At 41.5% G+C, this 24,769-nt stretch overlaps 2 protein-coding genes and 1 pseudogene across 3 annotated transcripts; all 3 read right to left on the bottom strand.

The window, feature by feature from the left end:
- Positions 1-4,042: 4,042 nt before the first annotated feature.
- On the bottom strand, positions 4,043-5,503 carry LOC311010261 (nuclear factor 7, brain-like; annotated as a pseudogene). The gene has a single exon. The product of its transcript is annotated as a nuclear factor 7, brain-like (transcript).
- A 5,097-nt stretch (positions 5,504-10,600) lies between these two features.
- Positions 10,601-12,061, bottom strand: LOC311010259 (nuclear factor 7, brain-like; the record flags this gene model as incomplete). Its single annotated transcript, XM_084040795.1, has 1 exon — positions 10,601-12,061. One exon carries the CDS (start codon positions 12,059-12,061, stop codon positions 10,601-10,603), a length of 1,461 nt encoding a protein of 486 aa, XP_083896921.1.
- Positions 12,062-21,050: 8,989 nt separating this feature from the next.
- On the bottom strand, positions 21,051-23,303 carry LOC311010243 (zinc-binding protein A33-like). Its single transcript, XM_084040785.1, has one exon. It carries the CDS (start codon positions 23,277-23,279, stop codon positions 21,819-21,821), a length of 1,461 nt encoding a protein of 486 aa, XP_083896911.1. The 5' UTR covers positions 23,280-23,303; the 3' UTR covers positions 21,051-21,818.
- Between the last annotated feature and the right edge of the window lie 1,466 nt (positions 23,304-24,769).

Here is a 24,769-nt window from a genome sequence, read left to right as displayed (position 1 = left end):
GCAAACCACAGCCCGCCGCCACCGGCACGTCAAGAAGCATCGCCGCCGCACAAGACGGACTTACGCACATCGACAAAGTAAGAGGCTATCTGTCTGGGCAGAGACATAAGTTTGATAGTGTAGGATATGCTTGTGTAGCCCGGCAGTCTGAACAGCCATTCTAGTTCAGATTATCTAAGTTTTCTGGTTTGGTGGCTCGCCGCTGCCACCTAGTGGTGTAACATCAGCAGAGGGCTGTTATTAGCACAAAACAATAGTTCACTACTTGTCTTTAAAGTAGGAAGTAGAAAGGCTACGTTAGAAGAGTTTTTTGACCGTGGAAGGAGAAGTCGTCCGACGTCGCGGAGGTTCCTGACCCGTCCGAACGACGTGGCTATTGAATATCCCGGTGAGTTAGCTGTTAGCAAACACGGCGAATTAGCACATTCAACTAGCCCGGTGAATTAGCATTCTGGTTGATAACTTGAAAAAGGTTTATAACTTCAGACTGTGGATTTATTGTGTTAAAAAAAAAACAGTCGGGATAAGCTGATAAGCTCATGGTGATATTACGAATGGTGTGTTTATTTTGGAAATGTGTAAATACTGTGAAAAAATGCTAATTAGGCCTGTTGGTCAGCTACTTCAGATAATTTAGCAGACATGGTTAATATTATGTGCTTAATGTGTGAATATATTCTTTGTGAGCTTTTTTATTAAGCATATGGATGCAAAAGTTAAAGCATATATGTGAGTGAAATGTTATTATGTGAAGTATGAGGGATTGTGTGATAGTGTGTGTAACTCTGAGAGATAAAAAAAGAAAGAAAGAGACAACACATTGGACTTTTGATAAGGACAATTATTAATTTTCCCTGCACGTTTTGTGCAGGCTGGTTTTTTGTTGAGCTGTTCTACAAACTGGATCGAGTGCTCAAGCTGCCTTCATCCTGCTGCTTTCTGGTTCCCCCTCATCATTCCCCTCCATCACTGCTCACTGGATCTCCAGTCATCATCCCCATCATCTTCAGTCCTCCTCTCCTCTACTCACCTCACAGCCTTCATCGTCTGTAACCAGGATGGACAGTCTTTCTCATAAAGGGTGGTAGGAAACTTGAGTGCACTCAAAATAAACTGAAACATTCACAAACTTGGGTTGAGTAACCAAAGACTGACTCATACTCAACCTGTTGACACAAGAGTACATTTTTTGCTCATTGAGATCTCAATTTTTTGTGTTTTATTTTGGTTGGGTCTCAACGATTTATCTAACAATTATTTGCCATATTTGTTTTGGTATTGATAATTTAACTTCAAATTGGGCCAGATGTATGTTTAAATTTTGTCATGCCCAATTGTGTACCAGGTTAAAGGTCCTCGTTACAAATATAAAAAAGTGTATTGAAGTGAAAAAAAATCCATTTAAAGCTATTGTTTAACTTAAAGGTGAATACCGGAAAAAAGTGAAACAAACCGTTAAACATTGAAACAGAAACCAATACAGTGAATTTAAACGGTTTAGCTGTTGGTGTGAGTTATTGTGGGAAGAAATAAAAGTGTTTAATTTACTACTTTACTGCTCTATTTTACTTTCAGTCTCCTCTCAGAACCTAGACATTAGACATACCTGCAGGGTTGGTGGAACACACGCCAGGTGGGTTACACTTGTAATTCTTGTTAACGTGTTTTAAGTTTTGATCACAGACCGCCGAGTCTCCACACGCACGCACGCACACACACACACACACACACACACACACACACACACACACACACACACACACACACACACACACACATTCCACGTGTGTCTCTTCCTTTGTTTAGCTTAGCTTTGTGTGTTAGGTAGTTAGGTAGTAAGGCTTTGTTAATTGCAGTGTTATTGATTGTGATCATTATTACTGATTTTAATAAATCTTATTATATTATAACTAGCGGTCTCTTGTGCTTGTTGTGTATATGTCACTGGATAACAGCAGGTTGTGAAGGCTAGTGCTTGAATTTCACGCCTTTTTAATTGTTCGATTGTTTTTATACTTCTATGCCAATGATCACGATGATTGGCATGTGAGAATAAAACCTTTATATTGAGACTGAATACAGTTTTAGGTTATCTTTTCTCTGATCCCAGGGTGGTGCCCCGTATATTCATGATTATATCATAATAATATATTAAATATAATTATTAATATCGATAATCATATTGACATTAATAATTAGCTGTTGATAACCAAATCTGCTCCTGATACATCCCCAACACTACGTTTGACTCCATTTGACAGACAGGAAACAAACACAGTAGAGCAAACAGAAGCTCTGCAAACAATACAATAAAGATTCTTGTTAGAGATGAAGATTAAGGGGAACACTGCTGGCAAACTTTAGAATTCAACATCGACAATTCAAAGATAAGGTCAGGTCTTTGCAGCCAACAGTTGTAGATCAATGGATTAGACGGATATGATTTTAAAAGGCTGGATCTATTTCTGATGAATGTGCGGCAAAAACTGTATGCATTGATTTATTGTGTTACTATATCAATGTCATGTCCACCTACCAGTCTATCAAACATGCTGACAAGGAGTAAAACATTACAAAAGGGAGTAAGTTGAGTGCTTACTGGCACAACCGTCTTTTCTTTCAAGTGATCACACTTGACAACTTGAAGCTTCTGACATTGTGTAAAATGTGTTAATTGTGAACTCAAGGATTTTAAAGTGTCCATCACTTTAACGTCTTTATAGTTATGTGTACAGTTTGTGTTGTATTAATTAAGACTTTGGACCTGATGTTTTCTGACATTTTTACAGAGGCTCCAAATGTGTCATATCCATTCATTTTCTGAAATGGTCCCTGTGGCCATCTTTGAACCAAATCATGTTGTTTTCCGTTCTATATCTATAACCGTGTGGAGCAGCACACTGTCGACTAACAGTCCACGTGTAAAGATGTTTTATCCAAAAATATTTAAATAAAAACAATGACACTATTTAGACTGGGTTTGAATTACACAGTGGCTTTCAGGGAAGCCCTATTTGCTGGTGTGCACTACGACTTCCCAAAGCACATGCACCCATATAGACACAATAACAACAAGGCAAGAATCATGCAAGAAGTTTAATATCCTCATCAGAGCAAACAAAACACATCATCACAAAGCAGAGGAACACATGTAATATCTCTTCTCATACACACCCCTTCATGAACAACACATCAGGTGAACAACAAAGCTGAGCGTTATTTAGCTGCCGTAAGTTGTTTTTAACAAAGCAAAATAAAACTGTCTGTCTGCGCCTCACAGCTCCCTCTCTGTCTCTCTCTCACTGTCTCTTCACTTTCCTCACGTTTGTCTGTTGGTTGCTCCAAAAAAAATGGGAAATTGAATTAGGGACAAAAGTTATGTTTACAACCATGAGGTGTGTAGGAAAAACACAGAACTGTGTTAATTACTGGACAGACAGATGTTCAGAAAAAGGAATGGTATATTTACATATTCATACAAGGAGTAGGTAATTTGGAAAAACCACAGAAACCTTGACAATGAACGCATCGGTGAACTGAAAAAGCCCCGCCCCCCTTTGTTCAGACCTCAGAGTGCTGCAAACAGGAAGTAAGCATTGACAGACAGGCAGGCCGTCCATTCATTTTCTCTGCACGTTTTTGATTGGACGGGGTTTTTACAGTCCTGCCACGGCCACAGATGAAAATATTAAAATGTTTTTTATGTCAGAGTATTTAATGTATTCATTGCTATCGGTATGTTACAAGGATTTCAAGGTATATAACAGAAAGTATTTCTGGATAGAATCACCTACTCAACCTTTAAGTGTATTTGATGGACATGTTACATTTTCTTGCACTTTTGTTCAAATACGTGAAACTAAAGTAATATATAGAATATGTCTGACAATCAACAGTCACACTTGGTAGAGAGGAAACAGGGAGATTATTACATCAACATTCACTTTTTGTTCCATTCTGAACAGTAAATCATTATGTTTGGTTTTCATATTAAAGATTTTCTTTAAAAACATGAACAAACGACGACCACCGCTCTGAAATCCTAATGAGTCGCTGAGAGCTCACCTCCCTCCCTGAACATCACAGAAACCTCACTTTGACACATTTTGATATCAGCTGTTTTAGCATCACCAGCTTCTCCAATACAGAACCAGGGGAAGAGTTTCTCAGTAAAAGTGTCTCTGTAAGTGTAGATGTGAGTCATGTCTTCAGGGTTGTAGAAAGACACCTGTCCCCCATCATAGTCCAGCTGGACTCTGATCCTCTGGAGACTCTTCTTCACTCTGACAGTCTTATTACCTCCATCAGTGTATTTTCCCCCACGATGCAATAAACACCAGATTCCATATTTTGGTGTAGCAGTTATCTCTACTTTCCTGTCATATGACTCTTTAGCCAAACCTACAGACCAGTATGGATGGTCTCCCACCTCCACCTCCCAGCTGTGTTTCCCTGAGCTGAAGCCCTCAGAGCCCACAACCTCGACATACTTAGAGTTTCTCTCTGGATTGTCAGGAAGCTGCAGTTTTTTGTCTCCCCGTCTCACCTGGGTCAGATCATCAGACAGCCAGAGTCTGGAGTGTGCAGTGTTTGGGTCCAGAATGACAGGACTGAAGTGGACCACATTCTTCATCTTCTCCCAGACCCTGAAGGACAGGTTGCCCAGATGTTTGGCCACATCTATCAGTGCTCCCGAGACCGGCTGTGGATCTGACAGTGAGGTCTGGACTCTGGTTCTGGTCTGACTGGATTTATAACAGCTGAGTAACGGCACGTTGTCTTTCTGCAGGTCTTCTTCAACGGCAGAGATACTGTCTGACAGAGAGGAGATCTGATCCTGGATCACCTTCATCTCTCTGCTGATCCTCTTCCCCTTCTGCTCCTCTTCCTCCCTCAGAGCTGCCAGTCTGGACTCCTCTTCCTCTTTCAGGAACTGGTGCAGCTTGTTGAACTCTGCTCTGATCTGTGTCTCCGTGGACAACAGCTGCTTCTTGGAGTGTTGAATCATTCCATCGTATGTTTCCTCCACTTGTTTGTGTTTGACCCTCTTGTCCTTCAGAGACTCCAAGTCAGATCTCATCCGGTCCTTCAGGTCTCTGACTGCTTGTTCTATAGGAATCAACTTGTGACCCTGGTGGAGAGAAAACTCACAGACAGGACACACAACTCGATCTTCATCCTCACAGAACAGCCTAGCCTCTTCTGGGTGTTTACTACACACCACCTCCACCTTCTCCTCTCCCTTTTCTGTCTCAGGGGATCCAGTTTTCTGTCTCTTGGCAAAGGAGTCAGCCAGTCCCTTCAGGTTGAAGTTCGGCAGAGGAAGTTCTTTGGAGGATTTTCTTTTACAAATGGGACAGTTTTTGTTGTTAGCTTGTTCCTAGAATCGTTGCAGGCAGCTTGAACAGAAGCTGTGGCTGCAGCTCAGAGACACAGGATCACTGAAAGTCTCTGAACACACGTGGCAGGTCAGGAAACTTTCAAGAAGATCTCTCTCAGCCATTTCCTCTGGTGTGAATGATCCTTTAACAGCAAGACTCACCAAAGCTGTGTGATCAGTCCGTATGATCCGTGTTAATAGTCGACGCCCTTCTACCTGGAATGGCGTCGAATCACCTGTCAGTTTCACTTTCCAACATTTTAAGTAAACAAGCTGACATTTCATTCCATCACCAGCAGATGGTAGTATTTGATTTACTGTCAGATTTCACAGCAACATTCTATGTAAACAGTTTATTTGTAAGTGAAAAAGAAGATAAATGAGAATATTAACATTGTAAACAAATGGCTGAACACAGAAACACAGAGGCTAAAACATTACAATTCAGAATTTGTGTTCAACACGTTTTGTATCAATGTAAATCATCATTTAATTAAATGACAATGTACTCTTCCAAGACAGTGAAAATACTATAAAAGAAGTATTTCACTTGTGCAAAACATTTCCTCTGAAATTACAAAGACACATAATAGTCACCTTTACATCTCATTGTACGCAACACAAACGTGAATAAAAACCTAAATGTAAAACACAATGTACACAACCATTAATGAATCCTCCACCATCAGGCCAGTATCATCAGTCTCTCACTGGCCTGCAGAGGGCAGTAGAGTAACCAAAGGCTGCACTCAAGTAAGAGTATTGTTACTTTCAAATAATATGAGTCAAGTAGAAGTAAAAAGTAGTCATCCAAATAGTTACTTGAGTAAGAGCAAGAAAGTATTTAGTGGAAAAACTACTCAAGTACTGAGTAACGTCTGATTTACTGGTTCAATAATCAGAGCATGAACGTTAAATAGAAAATATAAATGTGCAAATTTAGATGTTGCCAAACAATATTTCTGCCACTAAAACAATAATCAATTCAATCTCTACAAAATAACAAAAATAAGGCAAATTCAGCCACAAGAAACACTAATAAATCCTCAAGCATGCTCAATATAGTTTCAAAACATTCTCTTCTGTCTCACTGTCACTCGTTTTTATAACAAAGCTTTTGAAACCAGCTCCGTTCCGTCCTCCTGGTAATGACAGAGATGTTTGGAGCCCATCAGTGCTGCAGCTCAGAGACACAGGATCACTGAAAGTCTCTGAACACACGTGGCAGGTCAGGAAACTTTCAAGAAGATCTCTCTCAGCCATTTCCTCTGGTGTGAATGATCCTTTAACAGCAAGACTCACCAAAGCTGTGTCCTTTTAGGGATTACAATCCTTATTACACACTTCTCACCAAGGTGCGAAGTGCAACGTCACACAACTGGTGCCCTATTGGCTGACAACCACAGGTACCCCAGGGGATCCCCGGGAGCAGAAATTGCGCCGCCTTAAGAACTCTCTCTTCCATCGCAACACGACGTTGCAACAGGGGGTGAGCTCCTCTACCGCAGCACACCGCTGCAACAGGAGATGAACTTTTAACGTCTGCAGTGTTTCCTTTGTCTTAGGCCCAAGTCTTTTCCCAAACTCACTAGACGAGCGACAGACTGTTTTCCCCCCGTTTTCCGCGACTCGCCCCTTTTCTTTTACTCGTTTTTGGATCCTGAGAGATCGCCGCACCCGCGCGATTCTTTGTTTGCCTGAAGAAGAGGAACACGAAAGGTTCCTTTGTTTCAGTGACCAGTCGGAAGGATAACCTCTGCACCCCGCTCCTGTCTGAAGTCAGCTGACTAAATCGCCAAGCTGTGCGATTCTATTGTTGCCCACGGAAGGAAGGAACACAAACTGTTTTCTTCATTCGAGTCGACCATCGAGAGACAACTGCTACGCCCCGCTCTCGTCTGGACTCAACCGACTCCTCGCGTCCCCTGCTGCCGCCGAGGACTCGCAAACCACAGCCCACCGCCACCGGCACGTCAAGAAGCACCGCCGCCGCACAAGACGGACTTACACACATCGACAAAGTAAGAGGCTATCTGTCTGGGCAGAGACATAAGTTTGATAGTGTAGGATATGCTTGTGTAGCCCGGCAGTCTGAACAGCCATTCTAGTTCAGATTATCTAAGTTTTCAGGTTTGGTGACTCGCCGCTGCCACCTAGTGGTGTAACTGAGTGATAGGAAGTGGTGCACTGACGAGTGTTTCCAGTCCGAAAAAACGACAGACACGTGTGTGGAGAGTGAGCTTAGCAGCATCAGCAGAGAGCTGTTATTAGCACAAAACAATAGTTCACTACTTGTCTTTAAAGTAGGAAGTAGAAAGGCTACGTTAGAAGAGTTTTTTGTCCGTGGAAAGAGAAGTCGTCCGACGTCGCGGAGGTTCCTGACCCGTCCGAACGACGTGGCTATTGAATGTCCCGGTGAGTTAGCTGTTAGCAAACACGGCGAATTAGCACATTCAACTAGCACGGTGAATTAGCATTCTGGTTGATAACTTGAAAAAGGTTTATAACTTCAGACTGTGGATTTATTGTGTTAAAAAAACAGTCAGGATAAGCTGATAAGCTCATGGTGATATTACGAATGGTGTGTTTATTTTGGAAATGTGTAAATACGTGTTTTAAGTTTTGATCACAGACCGCCGAGTCTCCACACACACACACACGCACGCACACACACACACTCCACGTGTGTCTCTTCCTTTGTTTATCTTAGCTTTGTGTGTTAGGTAGTTAGGTAGTAAGGCTTTGTTAATTGCAGTGTTATTGATTGTGATCATTATTACTGATTTTAATAAATCTTATTATATTATAACTACCAGTCTCTTGTGCTTGTTGTGTATATGTCACTGGATAACAGCAGGTTGTGAAGGCTAGTGCTTGAATTTCACGCCTTTTTAATTGTTTGATTTTTTTTATACTTCTATGCCAATGATCACGATGATTAGCATGTGAGTATAAAACCTTTATATTGAGACTGAATACAGTTTTAGGTTATCTTTTCCCTGATCCCAGGGTGGTGCCCCGTAGATTCATGATTATATCATCGTCGTTGCAACTGAAATACCAGTTTAGTCTAGTGCAGGTGAGAGTTTGGCAATGAAATACCAGAAGACATAATATCAGAATCTGAAGATCTTTTAATGCTGCAGCATGAGCCATTCCCAGTGTGACACAGGAATCACTGAAGAGTCACTGTTTCTGTTGGCACTTATAATGCAGTTGAATTTACATATAGGTCTGACATCCTACAGCAATCAAAGGGTCATTGTCTTATCCTGCATCAATGGGCTTGTCTGGCGACGCCCCTGGTGACAAATGGTCCTGCAATATGCATTGAGGACAGACAGCCATTTGCCCACAGAAATACATGATTAAATAGGAATTTCCCTCACATCATAATAATATATTAAATATAATTATTAATATCAATAATCATATTGACATTAATAATTAGCTGTTGATAACCAAATCTGCTACTGCTACATCCCCAACACTACGTTTGACTACATTTGACAGACAGGAAACATAAACACAGGAGAACAAACAGAAGCTCTGCAAACAATACAATAAAGATTCTTGTTAGAGATGAAGATTAAGGGGAACACTGCTGGCAAACTTTAGAATTCAACATCGACAATTCAAAGATAAGGTCAGGTCTTTGCAGCCAACTGTTGTAGATCAATGGATTAGACGGATATGATTTTAAAAGGCTGGATCTATTTCTGATGAATGTGTGGCAAAAACTGTATGCATTGATTTATTGTGTTACTATATCAATGTCATGTCCACCTACCAGTCTATCAAACATGCTGAAAAGGAGTAAAACATTACAAAAGGGAGTAAGTTGAGTGCTTACTGGCACAACCGTCTTTTCTTTCAAGTGATCACACTTGACAACTTTAAGCTTCTGACATTGTGTAAAATGTGTTAACTGTAAACTCCAGGTTTTTAAAGTGTCCATCACTTTAACGTCTTTATAGTTATGTGTACAGTTTGTGTTTTATTAATTAAGACTTTGGACCTGATGTTTTCTGACATTTTTACAGAGGCTCCAAATGTGTCATATCCATTCATTTTCTGAAATGGTCCCTGTGGCCATCTTTGAACCAAATCATGTTGTTTTCTGTTCTATATCTATAACCGTGTGGAGCAGCACACTGTCGACTAAAGATGTTTTATCCAAAAATATTAAAATAAAAACAATGACACTATTTAGCCTGGGTTTGAATTACACAGTGGCTTTCAGGGAAGCCCTATTTGCTGGTGTTCACTACGACTTCCCAAAGCACATGCACCCATATAGACACAATAACAACAAGGCAAGAATCATGCAAGAAGTTTAATATCCTCATCAGAGCAAACAAAACACATCATCACAAAGCAGAGGAACACATGTAATATCTCTTCTCATACACACCCCTTCATGAACAACACATCAGGTGAACAACAAAGCTGAGCGTTATTTAGCTGCCGTAAGTTGTTTTTAACAAAGCAAAATAAAACTGTCTGTCTGCGGCTCGCAGCTCCCTCTCTGTCTCTCTCTCACTGTCTCTTCACTTTCCTCACGTTTGTCTGTTGGTTGCTCCAAAAAAATGTAAGATTGAATTAGGGACAAAAGTTATGTTTTCAACCATGAGGTGTGTAGGAAAAACACAGAACTGTGTTAATTACTGGACAGACAGATGTTCAGAAAAAGGAATGGTATATTTACATATTTATACAAGGAGTAGGTCATTTGGAAAAACCACACAAACTTTGACTATGAACGCATCGGTGAACTGAAAAAGCCCCGCCCCCTTTTTTAAATTTTCTCTGCACGTTTTTGATTGGACGGGGTTTTTACAGTCCTGCAACGGCCACAGATGAAAATTTTAAAATGTTTTTATGTCAGAGCATTTAATGTATTCATTGCTATCGGTATGTTACAAGGATTTCAAGGTATATAACAGAAAGTATTTCTGGATAGAATCACCTACTCAACCTTTAAGTGTATTTGATGGACATGTTACATTTTCTTGCACTTTTGTTCAAATACGTGAAACTAAAGTAATATATAGAATATGTCTGACAATCAACAGTCACACTTGGTAGAAAGGAAACAGGGAGATTATTACATCAACATTCACTTTTTGTTCCATTCTGAACAGTAAATCATTATGTTTGGGTTCAAATGAAAGATTTTCTTTAAAAACCTGAACAAACGACGACCACCACTCTGAAATCCTAATGAGTCGCTGAGAGCTCACCTCCCTCCCTGAACATCACAGAAACCTCACTTTGACATATTTTGATATCAGCTGTTTTAGCATCACCAGCTCGTCCAATAGCGAACCAGGGGAAGAGTTTCTCAGTAAAAGTGTCTCTGTGAGTGTAGATGTGAGTCATGTCTTCAGGGTTGTAGAAAGACACCTGCCCCCCATCATAGTCCAGCTGGACTCTGATCCTCTGGAGACTCTTCTCCACTCTGACAGTCTTATCAGCTCCATTAGTGTATTTTCCCCCGCGATATAATAAACACCAGATTCCATATTTTGGTGTAGCAGTTGTCTCTACTTTCCTGTCATATGACTCTTTAGCCAAACCTACCAACCAGTCTGGATGGTCTCCCACCTCCACCTCCCAGCTGTGTTTCCCTGAGCTGAAGCCCTCAGAGCCCAGAACGTTGGAATACTTAGAGCTTCTCTCTGGATTGTCAGGAATCTGCAGGTTTGTGTCTCCCTGTCTCACCTGGGTCAGATCATCAGACAGACAGAGTCTGGAGTGTGCAGTGTTTGGGTCCAGAATGACAGGACTGAAGTGGACCTCATCCTTCATCTTCTTCCAGACCCTGAAGGACAGGTTGCCCAGATGTTTGGCCACATCTATCAGCACTCCCGAGACCGGCTGTGGATCTGACAGTGAGGTCTGGACTCTGGTTCTGGTCTGAGTGGATTTATAACTGCTGAGGAACGGCACGTTGTCTTTCTGCAGTTCTTCTTCAACGGCAGAGATACTGTCTGACAGAGAGGAGATCTGATCCTGGATCATCTTCATCTCTCTGCTGATCCTCTTCCCCTTCTGCTCCTCTTCCTCCATCAGAGCTGCCAGTCTGGACTCCTCTTCCTCTTTCAGGAACTGGTACAGCTTGTTGAACTCTGCTGTGATCTGTGTCTCCGTGGACAACAGCTGCTTCTTGGAGTGTTGAATCATTCCATCGTATGTTTTCTCCACTTGTTTGTGTTTGTCCCTCTTGTCCTTCAGAGACTCCAAGTCAGATCTCATCTGGTCCTTCAGGTCTCTGACTGCTTGTTCTATAGGAATCAACTTGTGACCCTGGTGGAGAGAAAACTCACAGACAGGACACACAACTCGGTCTTCATCCTCACAGAACAGCCTAGCCTCTTCTGGGTGTTTACTACACACCACCTCCACCTTCTCCTCTCCCTTTTCTGTCTCAGGTGATCCAGTTTTCTGTCTCTCGGCAAAGGAGTCAGCCAGTCCCTTCAGGGTGAAGTTCACCAGAGGAAGTTCTTTGGAGGATTTTCTTTTACAAATGGGACAGTTTTTGTTGTTAGCTTGTTCCCAGAATTGTTGCAGGCAGCTTGAACAGAAGCTATGGTTGCAGCTCAGAGACACAGGATCACTGAAAGTCTCTGAACACACGTGGCAGGTCAGGTAACTTTCAAGAAGATCTCTCTCAGCCATTTCCTCTGGTGTGAATGATCCTTTAACAGCAAGACTCACCAAAACTGTGTGATCAGACCGTATGATCCGTGTTAATAGTCCACGTCCTTCTACCTGGAATGGCCTTGAATCACCTGTCAGTTTCACATTCCAACATTTTAAGTAAACAAGCTGACATTTCATTCTATCACCAGCAGATGGTAGTATTTGATTTACTGTCAGAAGCTCTGCAAACAATACAATAAAGATTCCTGTTAGAGATGAAGATTAAGGGAAACACTGCTGGCAAACTTTAGAATTCAACATCGACAATTCAAAGATAAGGTCAGGTCTTTGCAGCCAACAGTTGTAGATCAATGGATTAGAAGGATATGATTTTAAAAGGCTGGATCTATTTCTGATGAATGTGTGGCAAAAACTGTATGTATTGATTTATTGTGTTACTATATCAATGTCATGTCCACCTACCAGTCTTATCAAACATGCTGACAAGGAGTAAAACATTACAAAAGGGAGTAAGTTGAGTGCTTACTGGCACAACCGTCTTTTCTTTCAAGTGATCACACTTGACAACTTTAAGCTTCTGACATTGTGTAAAATGTGTTCATTGTAATATGTGAAGTATGAGGGATTGTGTGATAGTGTGTGTAACTCTGAGAGATAAAAAAAAGAAAGAAAGAGACAACACACATTGGACTTTTGATAAGGACAATTATTAATTTTCCCTGCACGTTTTGTGCAGGCTGGTTTTTTTGTTGAGCTGTTCTACGAACCGGATCGAGTGCTCAAACTGCCTTCCTTCTGCTGCTTTCTGGTTCCCCCTCATCATTCCCCTCCATCACTGCTCACTGGATCTCCAGTCATGGTCCCCATCATCTTCAGTCCTCCCCTCTACTCACCTCACATCGTCTGTAACCAGGATGGACAGTCTTTCTCATAAAGGGTGGTAGGAAACTTGAGTGCACTCAAAATAAACTGAAACATTCACAAACTTGGGTTGAGTAACCAAAGACTGACTCATACTCAACCTGTTGACACAAGAGTACATTTTTTGTTAATTGAGATCTCAATTTTTTGTTTTTTATATTGGTTGGGTCCCAACGATTTATCTAAAAATTATTTGCCATATTTGTTTTGGTATTGATCATTTAACTTCAAATTGGGCCAGATGTATGTTTAAATTTTGTCATGCCCAATTGTGTACCAGGTTACAGGTCCTCATTACAAATATAAAAAAGTGTATTGAAGTGAAAAAAAAATCCATTTAAAGCTATTGTTTAACTTAAAGGTGAATACCGGAAAAAAGTGAAACAAACCGTTAAACATTGAAACAGAAACCAATACAATGAATTTAAACGGTTTAGCTGTTGGTGTGAGTTATTGTGGGAAGAAATAAAAGTGTTTCATTTACTACTTTACTGCTCTATTTTACTTTCAGTCTCCTCTTAGAACTGTGAGAGAAATTCCTATTTAATCATGTATTTATGTGGGCAAATGGCTGTTTGTCCTAAATGCGTATTGCAGGACCATTTGTCACCAGGGGCGTCACCAAACAAGCCCTTTGATGCAGGATAAGACAATGACCCTTTGATTAAAGACAACATCTGGGGACACATGGAGAAGGGGGCCTGCAGGATGTCAGACCTGTATGTAAATTCAACTGCATTATAAGTGCCAACAGAAACAGTGACTCTTCAGTCATTCCTGCATCACACTGGGAATGGCTCATGCTGCAGCATTAAAAGATCTTCAGATTCGGATATTATGTCTACTGGTATTTCATTGCCAAACTCTCACCTGCACTAGACTAAACTGGAATTTCAGTTGCATCGACAGATGGGGGCTCATCCGGGATTGCTGGCTTCGAGGATTTCCTGAGACACAGTTAGAAAGGAGGGCGCCTGAATCGGTTGTGCTTCACGGAATCCTTGACACAGCAATCCAAAGTGAAAAGAACTTAAAAGGTGAGGACATAATATCTGATAATATTCAATAGTAGAGGCCTAATGGGTATTACTCGCGTACGGGCCGACGGGTCTATCACCGATGTCTGGGACACGCTGATCGAGTAAGGAAATAACTCGCGTTTAAGGGCCGAAAGGGTCTATTATCGGCGTCTGCAGGCGCGTTAATCGAGTTAAGCTAACCGAGGGTTGGCATCTGGACTACTGAGCTTAGTCCAAAGTCCATTGACGGCAGCTGAGAACGCGTTAATAGAGCTAACAAGGAGTTGGCACCCAATGTCAGGAGGACTGATCTGGACTAGACGTAGGGGCTAGTCACCCTTTTAATGAATATCCGGAAAATGATATTTCATTAAAAGGTCCTAACTGACTGAGCGCAGTTAAACTTTTTATTCTATTTATTTTAAACAAGCTCATTCCTGTTCTCTCAAAATCAAAGTCAACCTCAAAGCCTGTCAATAACACCATCAGGATGGGTCTGCTAAATGTAAGGTCTCTTAATAACAAATCATTTTTAGTCAATGATTTTATTACCACTTCTAAACTTGATTTTATGTTTTTAACTGAAACATGGCTAGAACAAAATAACAGTGCAAGCATTCTGATCGAGACAGCACCTATATAAAAACTATAATTTTATTGATGTTTGTAGATCTGGGAAAAGAGGTGGAGGGGTTGCTGCTATATTTAAAAATACATTTCAGGGGAAACAGATGTCACTTGGTGTTTTTCCATCATTCGAATATCTTTGTGCTGTGTTGAAATGCTCTCCCAGAGTTCTCCTGTTAATTATTTACAGGCCACCTAAATATTCGTCAAATGTTTTCGATGATTTTACTGAATTATTGTCTAGCATCTCCACTGATTTTGACTGCCTAGTTATAACTGGTGACTTTAATTTTCATATTGATGATTTGAATGACAAGGGTGCAAAAGAACTTTTTAATATTCTAGACACATTTGACCTTTCTCAACATGTGAAAGAGGCTACTCATTGTAAGGGACACACCCTGGACCTGATTATCACAAAAGGTCTCCATGTTTCTGATGTTTTTGTGACTGATCCTTCATTGTCTGATCACTTCTGTGTTTTCTTTAATATTTCTTTCATTCCTGACACACAAACAGAATCAAATAAGGTCAAAAAGCGGTACATCAATGAACATGCCAATGTACTCTTTAAAAATGCCATTTCCTCGTTACCACCTCTAAACCCATGTCATGCTGATGATCTTGTAAACATCTTTAATTCCAAAATTCTGAATGTCATAGATGTCATTGCACCTGCTACGGTTAAAACAATTTCTGGTAAGCAAAAGGCACCCTGGAGAAAAGCTGCTGTTGTGACAGCCCAGAGAAGAGAGTGCAGGAAGGCTGAACGAATCTGGCGGAGTACTAAACTTCATATTCACCATGACATCTATAAAGAGAGCCTCCGGGCCTACAATTTAGTCTTAAAAAGTGCGAGAGAAACATTCTTCTCCAATATCATAAACAACAACACTAATAAGGCGAAAACCCTATTCGCAACTGTTGACAGACTGACCAACCCCCCAACACAAATACCAGCTAAACTCCATTCCACGCAGAAATGCAATGAGTTTGCATTCTTTCATACTAATAAAATTGAAGGCATCAGACGCGCCATCAATATCTCAAACAAAAAAGTTGGATCACCACCCTGTTCAGGCAAAAGTAACACAGCAATGATGGCAAGCTTTAATGCCATAGACTCTAAAACTCTAGTGGAAACGGTGACAAATCTAAAATCATCCACCTGCTGCCTTGATGCTTTACCTACCAACTTTTTTAAGAATGTTTTTGACTGCCTATCAATAGACGTATTGCAAATAATTAATAACTCCATTCAATCAGGCAATTTCCCAAAGGCCTTCAAAACTGCAGTCATTAAACCTCTTCTAAAAAAGCGGAGCCTAGATGCCTCTATTATCAACAACTACAGACCAATTTCAAATCTACCCTTCATAAGTAAAATAATTGAGAAAGTTGTCCTCCAACAACTAAGTCACTTCCTGGCTTCAACTGGCTGCCACAACAACTTCCAGTCAGGATTTCAACCTTTTCATAGCACCGAGACGGCCCTTATTAAAGTTGTAAATGACATCTGTCTTAACACAGACTCTGGCAAAACTTCAATATTAATGCTATTAGACCTCAGTGCTGCATTTGACACTGTCGACCACTCAATACTCTTGGACAGGTTGGAAAACTGGATGGGGCTCTCAGGTCTTAAACTGGTTCAAGTCATATCTACAAGATAGGAACTATTTTGTTTCCATTGGCGACTTTGTATCATAACCTACCAATGTAACGTGTGGAGTCCCCCAAGGTTCAATCTTGGGGCCAACTTTATTCAACATCGACATGCTCCCACTAGGACAAATCATGCAAAATAATAACATTGACCACCATTGCTATGCCGATGACACCCAAATCTATGTAGCACTATCACCAAACGACTATCGCCCCATAGATCTTCTGTGCCAGTGCATTGAGCAAGTCAAAGACTGGATGTGCCAAAACTTCCTACAACTAAATGAGGACAAAACTGAGATAATTGTTTTTGGTGCTAAAAAAGAAAGGTTTAAAGTAATTCAACACCTTCACTCTCTGTCCCTGAAAACCTCAAACAAAGCCAGAAATCTTGGGGTTATTATGGATTCTGATTTACATTTCGACAGTCACGTTAAATCAGTAACAAAATCAGCCTACTATCACCTAAAAAATGTAGCAAGACTTAGAGGGCTCATGTCAGCTCAAGACTTAGAAAAACTTGTACATGCCTTTATTACTAGTAGGCTAGACTACTGTAATGGTCTCCTTGCAGGTCTTCCGAAAAAAACTGTCAGGCAGCTACAGCTTGTTCAGAACGCTGCTGCTAGAGTTCTTACAAAGACCAAAAAATGTGAGCACATTACACCAATTCTTAAATCCTTGCATTGGCTCCCTGTATGTCAGAGGATTGATTTCAAAATCCTCCTGCTCACATATAAATCACTACATGGTCTAGGACCGAAGTATATCACTGATATGCTCCCACTACATAAGACTTCTAGACCACTAAGATCTTCTGAGACCAATCTGTTAGTGATTCCCAGAGTAAACAACAATCACGGGAGAGCATCATTTAGTCACTATGCAACAAATGGCTGGAATAAACTTCCTGAAGATGTAAGACTTGCCCCAACTCTGACCACTTTTAAAACTAGACTGAAAACTTTTATGTTCACCATAGCTTTCTGCTAAATCCTTTAATGTCTCCACTGTTTTTAGTTATTGCAAATATGTTTTTATTCTATTTTCTTTCTGTAATGCATTTTTAAAATTTTTATTATTTTCTTTTAATTCTTCTATTTTTTTTTCTTTTTTTCTTCTCACTTTGTTTTATGATGTGAAGCACTTTGAGTCTGCCTTGTGTATGAAATGTGCTATACAAATAAAGTTGCCTTGCCTTGCCTTTATCCAGGGTCCATAACGGCAGCTGAGAACGCGTTATAGGAGCTAACGACGAGTTGGCAACCAATGTCAGGAGGACTGATCTGGACTAGACATAGGGGCTAGTCACCCTTTTAATGAATATCTGGAAAATGATATTTCATTGAAAGGTCCCAACTGACTGAGCGCAGTTAAACTTTTATTCTATTTTATCCAGAATCTACTTAACGGCAGACGTGAACGCGTTAATAGAGCTAACGAGGCAGTAGCACCCGATCTCAAGAGTACTGATCTGACAATAGAGGTACCAGGGGTCGGCACCAAGTCCAGACGGGCTGACCAGATTGGACGTAGGGGCCAATCACCCTTTCAATGAATATCTGGAAAATTGAAAGGTCATTGAAAGGTCCCGACTGACTGAGCGCAGTTAAACGTTTCTATTTTTATTTTTTATTATTATTATTTTTTTGTTTGTTTCTTTGCTTTGTTTGTTGTTTTTTGTTTTTGTTCATTAGGATCCGGATCGAGCTGCAGCTATTTTTACGGCTGTGGTCCACATTAGAAATTGTGTGTGGTATCACAGAATCTCTGGGTTCTTTCTGGTAAGACTTGTTGAAATGATTTACCATGGGTAAGAATCAAAGTAAACTAAGGGGTCCAAAATTTTATATGAGGGGTGTGCAAAGACCATGTATGACAAGCATGGAGACGGAACATGTGAGTATCTGGAGGTTTGGGAGAAATATGGTTTTTCATCGAGTGGTAGTTCCAGTCTAAATTAGATAGATAGATGTATTAAGGCAGCAATTAGTGCTGAAAAAAAAAAAACATTTCATGGAGGTTGAAAAGCTTTCAGTGATTGTAAACAGCAGTATTGTACAGGGACATACAAAATAATTAACATAGCGGGGGGTGGGGAACTAAAAACCCAGTGTGCTAACTTTCCCACAGGCAGAGTACACCAGGACCTGGACTGTTTCTCTGGCGAAGCACGGCCTCCTCCTCCCTACACACCTCCTGAAGCTGCACCACAACAACTATTACCTGCGACAGCCGGACCCGAGTCATCGGACCTGCTGCACCTTTGCCTGATCTGAACGCTCCAGCTATGCCAAATATGTGAGCAAGAACTGAGGAGAAAGCTGCGTGAAGAAGGCAAAGCTGGAAAATAGACTGCAAATGGCTCAACTGCAGGCCTATGAACGGAAACTACACCATCAGGGCAGAGGAAGACCAGGCAGACGGGGCAGGGCTCATGGATGGACATTTCAAAAACACTGCTCACCACGCCTGTCACCACCGTGGGAGTTCACTGGATTAAAGACTGTCCCAAAGCAAAACAAAAACAAAAAAAACTCAGAAGAATGGCAATTCTGACCAGAGGACAGGAGTTATAGTAACAAATCCAGGAACAAGAGGGAGAAGGACACATGGGAGAGGAGGTTGGTGACTAAGCAGAGAGACGGAACAGGGACTGGACATGGGTGAGCAAAACACACAGACAAACACACACCAGAGAAAATAGACATTTTCAGGGTGTCACCTTTGATTTTCAGAAAGTGAACAGGCATGCCAGGCTGACACAGTGGCACTGCTAAAGTTTTTAGCAGCACAAGGCCACAAAGTCAGCCTCTCAAAATTGTAGTGGGTAAAACAGGAAGTAACCTTCCTAGGCCACATTATTTTCCATAAGGTTTTAAAAAAAAACTAACCGATAATCGGATCCAAGCCATCTTTAAAATTATGCTGAGATGGCACAGCCTCTGCAGAGCATGACACATGATCATGGACATCGACCGACAAACACACGGACTTGGACAACGTCGGACATGCCAGCTTTGTTTAGCTTGTACCAACCCTGACTGCCGCCCCGACCTTGGGCTGACCCAACTCAGAGCAACCTTTTGACACAGACTGTTTGTAAAAAGAGAGAATGAATGTCATCGCTAAATCTTTTTGTTCCTCAGGTAGTTGCATCCATTCTCCTGGAGTGGAGAATGAGCCACCTCACTTCAGCACAGATGATGCATTACCATAATGTTTTGCTCTCACTCCGTCACTATAACCTGATGCATTGTACTTAACAGCAAGCCTTTTGTCTACAGCAGTGGATGGTGAGCCACACGACTGCATGGTGGCAATTGTGGAAACCTGCTCACCACGACCCCATTCAGATAACAATGTAAAATGTGAAAATGCCTAACCTTTCTTCCCAAAAAACACCTCCTCTCTCCTCCAAAGGGCAACCTGGGTTTGCTAAGATGTTTGTATCAGTGCCTGGCTAGATATGGTAGAAACAGCTGACAGTGCCTAGTGTACACGGGACTTCTCTAACCACTCACAAACATTTTGTTCTAAAGTTTTCTTTTCCCAAAATGCTTAGTGTGCCTCAGACCCATGTCAGGAGAAGACAAGGAATCCAGCCAACTTATGCTATGCTTGACTACTGCATTAACCTCTCCAACTCTCAAGTCTGTCCACACACAAGTCAGAGCAGCCCTACCACCCCCTTGCAAGGACCCCTACAGCCTGGAGACTGGGTGGTGATAAAAGACTTCGCTGACGTTGCTGGAGGGAACCACGCTGGGCAGGACCATTTCTGGTACTCCTGATAACCAACACGGCTGTGAAGATAGCAGAGAGAGCCACGTGGGTCCACGCCAGCCACTGCAGGAAGGAGCCACCACTCAAGGCGGAGATCCTGAGCGAGGGAGCTGACCCACAACCCAACGAGGATGAGAAGAAGAAGACCCAGCAAGAACCACAGGAGCGACTGCTGTGATGCCGACGGACAACAATGGCTGTGTGACCAATTTGGTCCGTGGGGAACAGTGGTGGTCCAGTTTTCCACCCGTCTTGATGGTGCTCTGTACACTTCTGTGGACTGGCATTTGTGCTCTGACGTGCATAACAACACCGACGAAGCAGGAAAGATAGTTGAGCAGTACGTTCAGCTCTGCACCACGGCTTGGGATAAGAAGGAACACTCTTGAGGAGGAAGAAAACAGGATCCCGACCATTGAACAATCGTATCACCTGACCGAAAGAAATAAAATTGTATAACACGTAATATAAATCCAGCAACTTATATTAGTAACGATTTAGATTTCTGTAACCCCAATGTGATCCTTTTATGACAGTACCTATTGATTGTTAATTTAATTGTTTGATTTACAAATTAATCAAAAGGGGGGAATGTGAGGGAAATTCCTATTTAATCATGTATTTATGTGGGCAAATGGCTGTAAAGATGTTTTATCCAAAAATGTTTAAATAAAAATAATGACACTATGCAGACTGGGTTTGAATTACACAGTGGCTTTCAGGGAAGCCCTATTTGCTGGTGTGCAGTACGACTTCCCAAAGCACATGCACCCATATAGACACAATAACAACAAGGCAAGAATCATGCAAGAAGTTTAATATCCTCATCAGAGCAAACAAAACACATCATCACAAAGCAGAGGAACACATGTAATATCTCTTCTCATACACACCCCTTCATGAACAACACATCAGGTGAACAACAAAGCTGAGCGTTATTTAGCTGCCGTAAGTTGTTTTTAACAAAGCAAAATAAAACTGTCTGTCTGCGTCTCACAGCTCCCTCTCTGTCTCTCTCTCACTGTCTCTTCACTTTCCTCACGTTTGTCTGTTGGTTGCTCCAAAAAAAATGGAAAATTGAATCGGGGACAAAAGTTATGTTTACAACCATGAGGTGTGTAGGAAAAACACAGAACTGTGTTAATTACTGGACAGCCAGATGTTCAGAAAAAGGAATGGTATATTTACATATTTATACAAGGAGTAGGTCATTTGGAAAAAACACAGAAACTTTGAACGCATCGGTGAACTGAAAAAGCCCCGCCCCCCTTTGTTCAGACCTCAGAGTTCCGCAAACAGGAAGTAAGCATTGACAGACAGGCAGGCCGTCCAATTATTTTCTCTGCACGTTTTTGATTGGACGGGGTTTTTACAGTCCTGCCACGGCCACAGATGAAAATTTTAAAATGGTTTTCATGTCAGAGCATTTAATGTATTCATTGCTATCGGTATGTTACGAGGATTTCAAGGTATATAACAGAAAGTATTTCTGGATAGAATCACCTACTCAACCTTTAAGTGTATTTGATGGACTTGTTACATTTTCTTGCACTTTTGTTCAAATACGTGAAACTAAAGTAATATATAGAATATGTCTGACAATCAACAGTCACACTTGGTAGAAAGGAAACAGGGAGATTATTACATCAACATTCACTTTTTGTTCCATTCTGAACAGTAAGTCATTATGTTTGGTTTCAAATGAAAGATTTTATTTAAAAACCTGAACAAACGACGACCACCACTCTGAAATCCTAATGAGTCGCTGAGAGCTCACCTCCCTCCCTGAACATCACAGAAACCTCACTTTGACATATTTTGATATCAGCTGTTTTAGCATCACCAGCTCGTTTGATACTGAACCAGGGGAAGAGTTTCTCAGTAAAAGTGTCTCTGTGAGTGTAGATGTGAGTCATGTCTTCAGGGTTGTAGAAAGACACCTGCCCCCCATCATAGTCCAGCTGGACTGTTATCCTCTGGAGACTCTTCTCCACTCTGACAGTCTTAACAGCTCCATTAGTGTATTTTCCCCCGCGATAAAATAAACACCAGATTCCATATTTTGGTGTAGCAGTTGTCTCTACCTTCCTGTCATATGACTCTTTAGCCAAACCTACCAACCAGTCTGGATGGTCTCCCACCTCCACCTCCCAGCTGTGTTTCCCTGAGCTGAAGCCTTCAGAGCCCAGAACGTTGGCATACTTAGAGCTCCTCTCTGGATTGTCAGGAATCTGCAGGTTTGTGTCTCCATGTCTCACCCCGGTCAGATCATCAGACAGACAGAGACTGGAGTGTGCAGTGTTTGGGTCCAGAATGACAGGACTGAAGTGGACCACATCCTTCATCTTCTCCCAGACCCTGAAGGACAGGTTGCCCAGATGTTTGGCCACATCTATCAGTGCTCCTGAGACCGGCTGTGGATCTGACAGTGAGGTCTGGACTCTGGTTCTGGTCTGAGTGGATTTATAACTGCTAAGGAACGGCACGTTGTCTTTCTGCAGGTCTTCTTCAACAGCAGAGATACTGTCTGACAGAGAGGAGATCTGATCCTGGATCACCTTCATCTCTCTGCTGATCCTCTTCCCCTTCTGCTCCTCTTCCTCCCTCAGAGCTGCCAGTCTGGACTCCTCTTCCTCTTTCAGGAACTGGTGCAGCTTGTTGAACTCTGCTCTGATCTGTGTCTCCGTGGACAACAGCTGCTTCTTGGAGTGTTGAATCATTCCATCGTATGTTTCCTCCACTTGTTTGTGTTTGTCCCTCTTGTCCTTCAGAGACTCCAAGTCAGATCTCATCCGGTCCTTCAGGTCTCTGACTGTTTGTTCTATAGGAATCAACTTGTGACCCTGGTGGAGAGAAAACTCACAGACAGGACACACAACTCGATCTTCATCCTCACAGAACAGCCTAGCCTCTTCTGGGTGTTTACTACACACCACCTCCACCTTCTCCTCTCCCTTTTCTGTCTCAGGTGATCCAGTTTTCTGTCGCTTGGCAAAGGAGTCAGCCAGTCCCTTCAGGGTGAAGTTCGGCGGTGGAAGTTCTTTGGAGGATTTTCTTTTACAAGTGGGACAGTTTTTGTTGTTAGCTTGTTCCCAGAATTGTTGCAGGCAGCTTGAACAGAAGCTGTGGCTGCAGCTCAGAGACACAGGATCACTGAAAGTCTCTGAACACACGTGGCAGGTCAGGTAACTTTCAAGAAGATCTCTCTCAGCCATTTCCTCTGGTGTGAATGATCCTTTAAAAGCAAGACTCACCAAAGCTGTGTGATCAGTCCGTATGATCCGTGTTAATAGTCACGTCCTTCTACCTGAATAGCGTCGAATCACCTTTCAGTTTCACTTTCCAACATTTTAAGTAAACAAGCTGACATTTCATTCTATCACCAGCAGATGGTACTATTTGATTTACTGTCAGATTTCACAGCAACTTGTAATACTGTTCTGTAAATATTTTATTTGCAAGTGAAAAATGAGATAAATGAGAATATGTATTGACATTGTAAACAAATGTCTGAACACAGAAACACAGAGGCTAAAACATTACAATTCAGAATTTGTGTTCAACACGTTTTGTATCAATGTAAATCATCATTTAATTAAATGACAATGTACTCTTCCAAGACAGTGGAAATACTATAAAAGAAGTATTTCACTTGTGCAAAACATTTCCTCTGAAATTACACAGACACATAATAGTCACCTTTACATCTCATTGTACGCAACACAAACGTGAATAAAAACCTAAATGTAAAACAAAACCTACACGTCCATTAATGAATCCTCCACCATCAGGCCAGTATCATCAGTCTGTCACTGGCCTGCAGAGGGCAGTAGAGTAACCAAAAGCTGCACTCAAGTAAGAGTATTGTTACTTTCAAATAATATGAGTCAAGTAAAGTAAAAAGTAGTCATCCAAATAGTTACTTGATTAAGAGCTAGAAAGTATTTAGTGGAAAAACTACTCAAGTACTGAGTAACGTCTGATTTACTGGTTCAATAATCAGAGCATGAACGTTAAATAGAAAATATAAATGTGCAAATTTAGATATTGCCAAACAATATTTCTGCCACTAAAACAATAATCAATTAAATCTCTACAAAATAACCAAAAATAAGGCAAATCCAGCCACAAGAAACACTAATAAATCCTCAAGCATGCTCAATATAGTAGTTTCAAAACATTCTCTTTTTGTCTCACTGTCACTCATTTTTACATCAAAGCTTTTGAAACCAGCTCCGTTCCGTCCTCCTGGTAATGCCAGAGATGTTTGGAGCCCATCAGTGCTGCAGCTCAGAGACACAGGATCACTGAAAGTCACTGAACACACGTGGCAGGTCAGGAAACTTTCAAGAAGATCTCTCTCAGCCATTTCCTCGGTTGTGAATGATCCTTTAACAGCAAGACTCACCAAAGCTGTGTCCTTTTAGGGATTACAATCCTTATTATCAGAAACATGATAAAACATGACAAAGTTCACACCGGTGTGGACTTTGTCATAAGAATACCAGGAGGACGGAGGGAGGCGTGGATGTTAGCGTGGCCCGCCACAGAGCACCAGCAGAAAGAAAAGTTGTACCCGGCCGGTGGTTTTGTGTTCTGTCATGTGACTACCTGGCTACGTTTGATTGGTGAAATGGAGTCAAACATAGCTAGTGGCTACTGAAGGGACCTCACCATCAGGACTACACAAAGTGGCCTACGCAGG

This window comes from Eutrigla gurnardus (genome assembly GCF_963514095.1).
Source record: "Eutrigla gurnardus genome assembly, contig: SCAFFOLD_54, whole genome shotgun sequence".
In the NCBI taxonomy this organism is placed as follows: domain Eukaryota; kingdom Metazoa; phylum Chordata; class Actinopteri; order Perciformes; family Triglidae; genus Eutrigla; species Eutrigla gurnardus.
The sequence above is the reverse complement of the archived record's forward strand: the minus strand, read 5'-3'. Positions and strand labels throughout refer to the sequence as shown.

Coding starts and splice junctions, on each gene's coding strand:
- LOC311010243 (XM_084040785.1), bottom strand. CDS start 23,279: ATGGCTGAGAGAGATCTTCTTGAAAGTTACCTGACCTGCCACGTGTGT.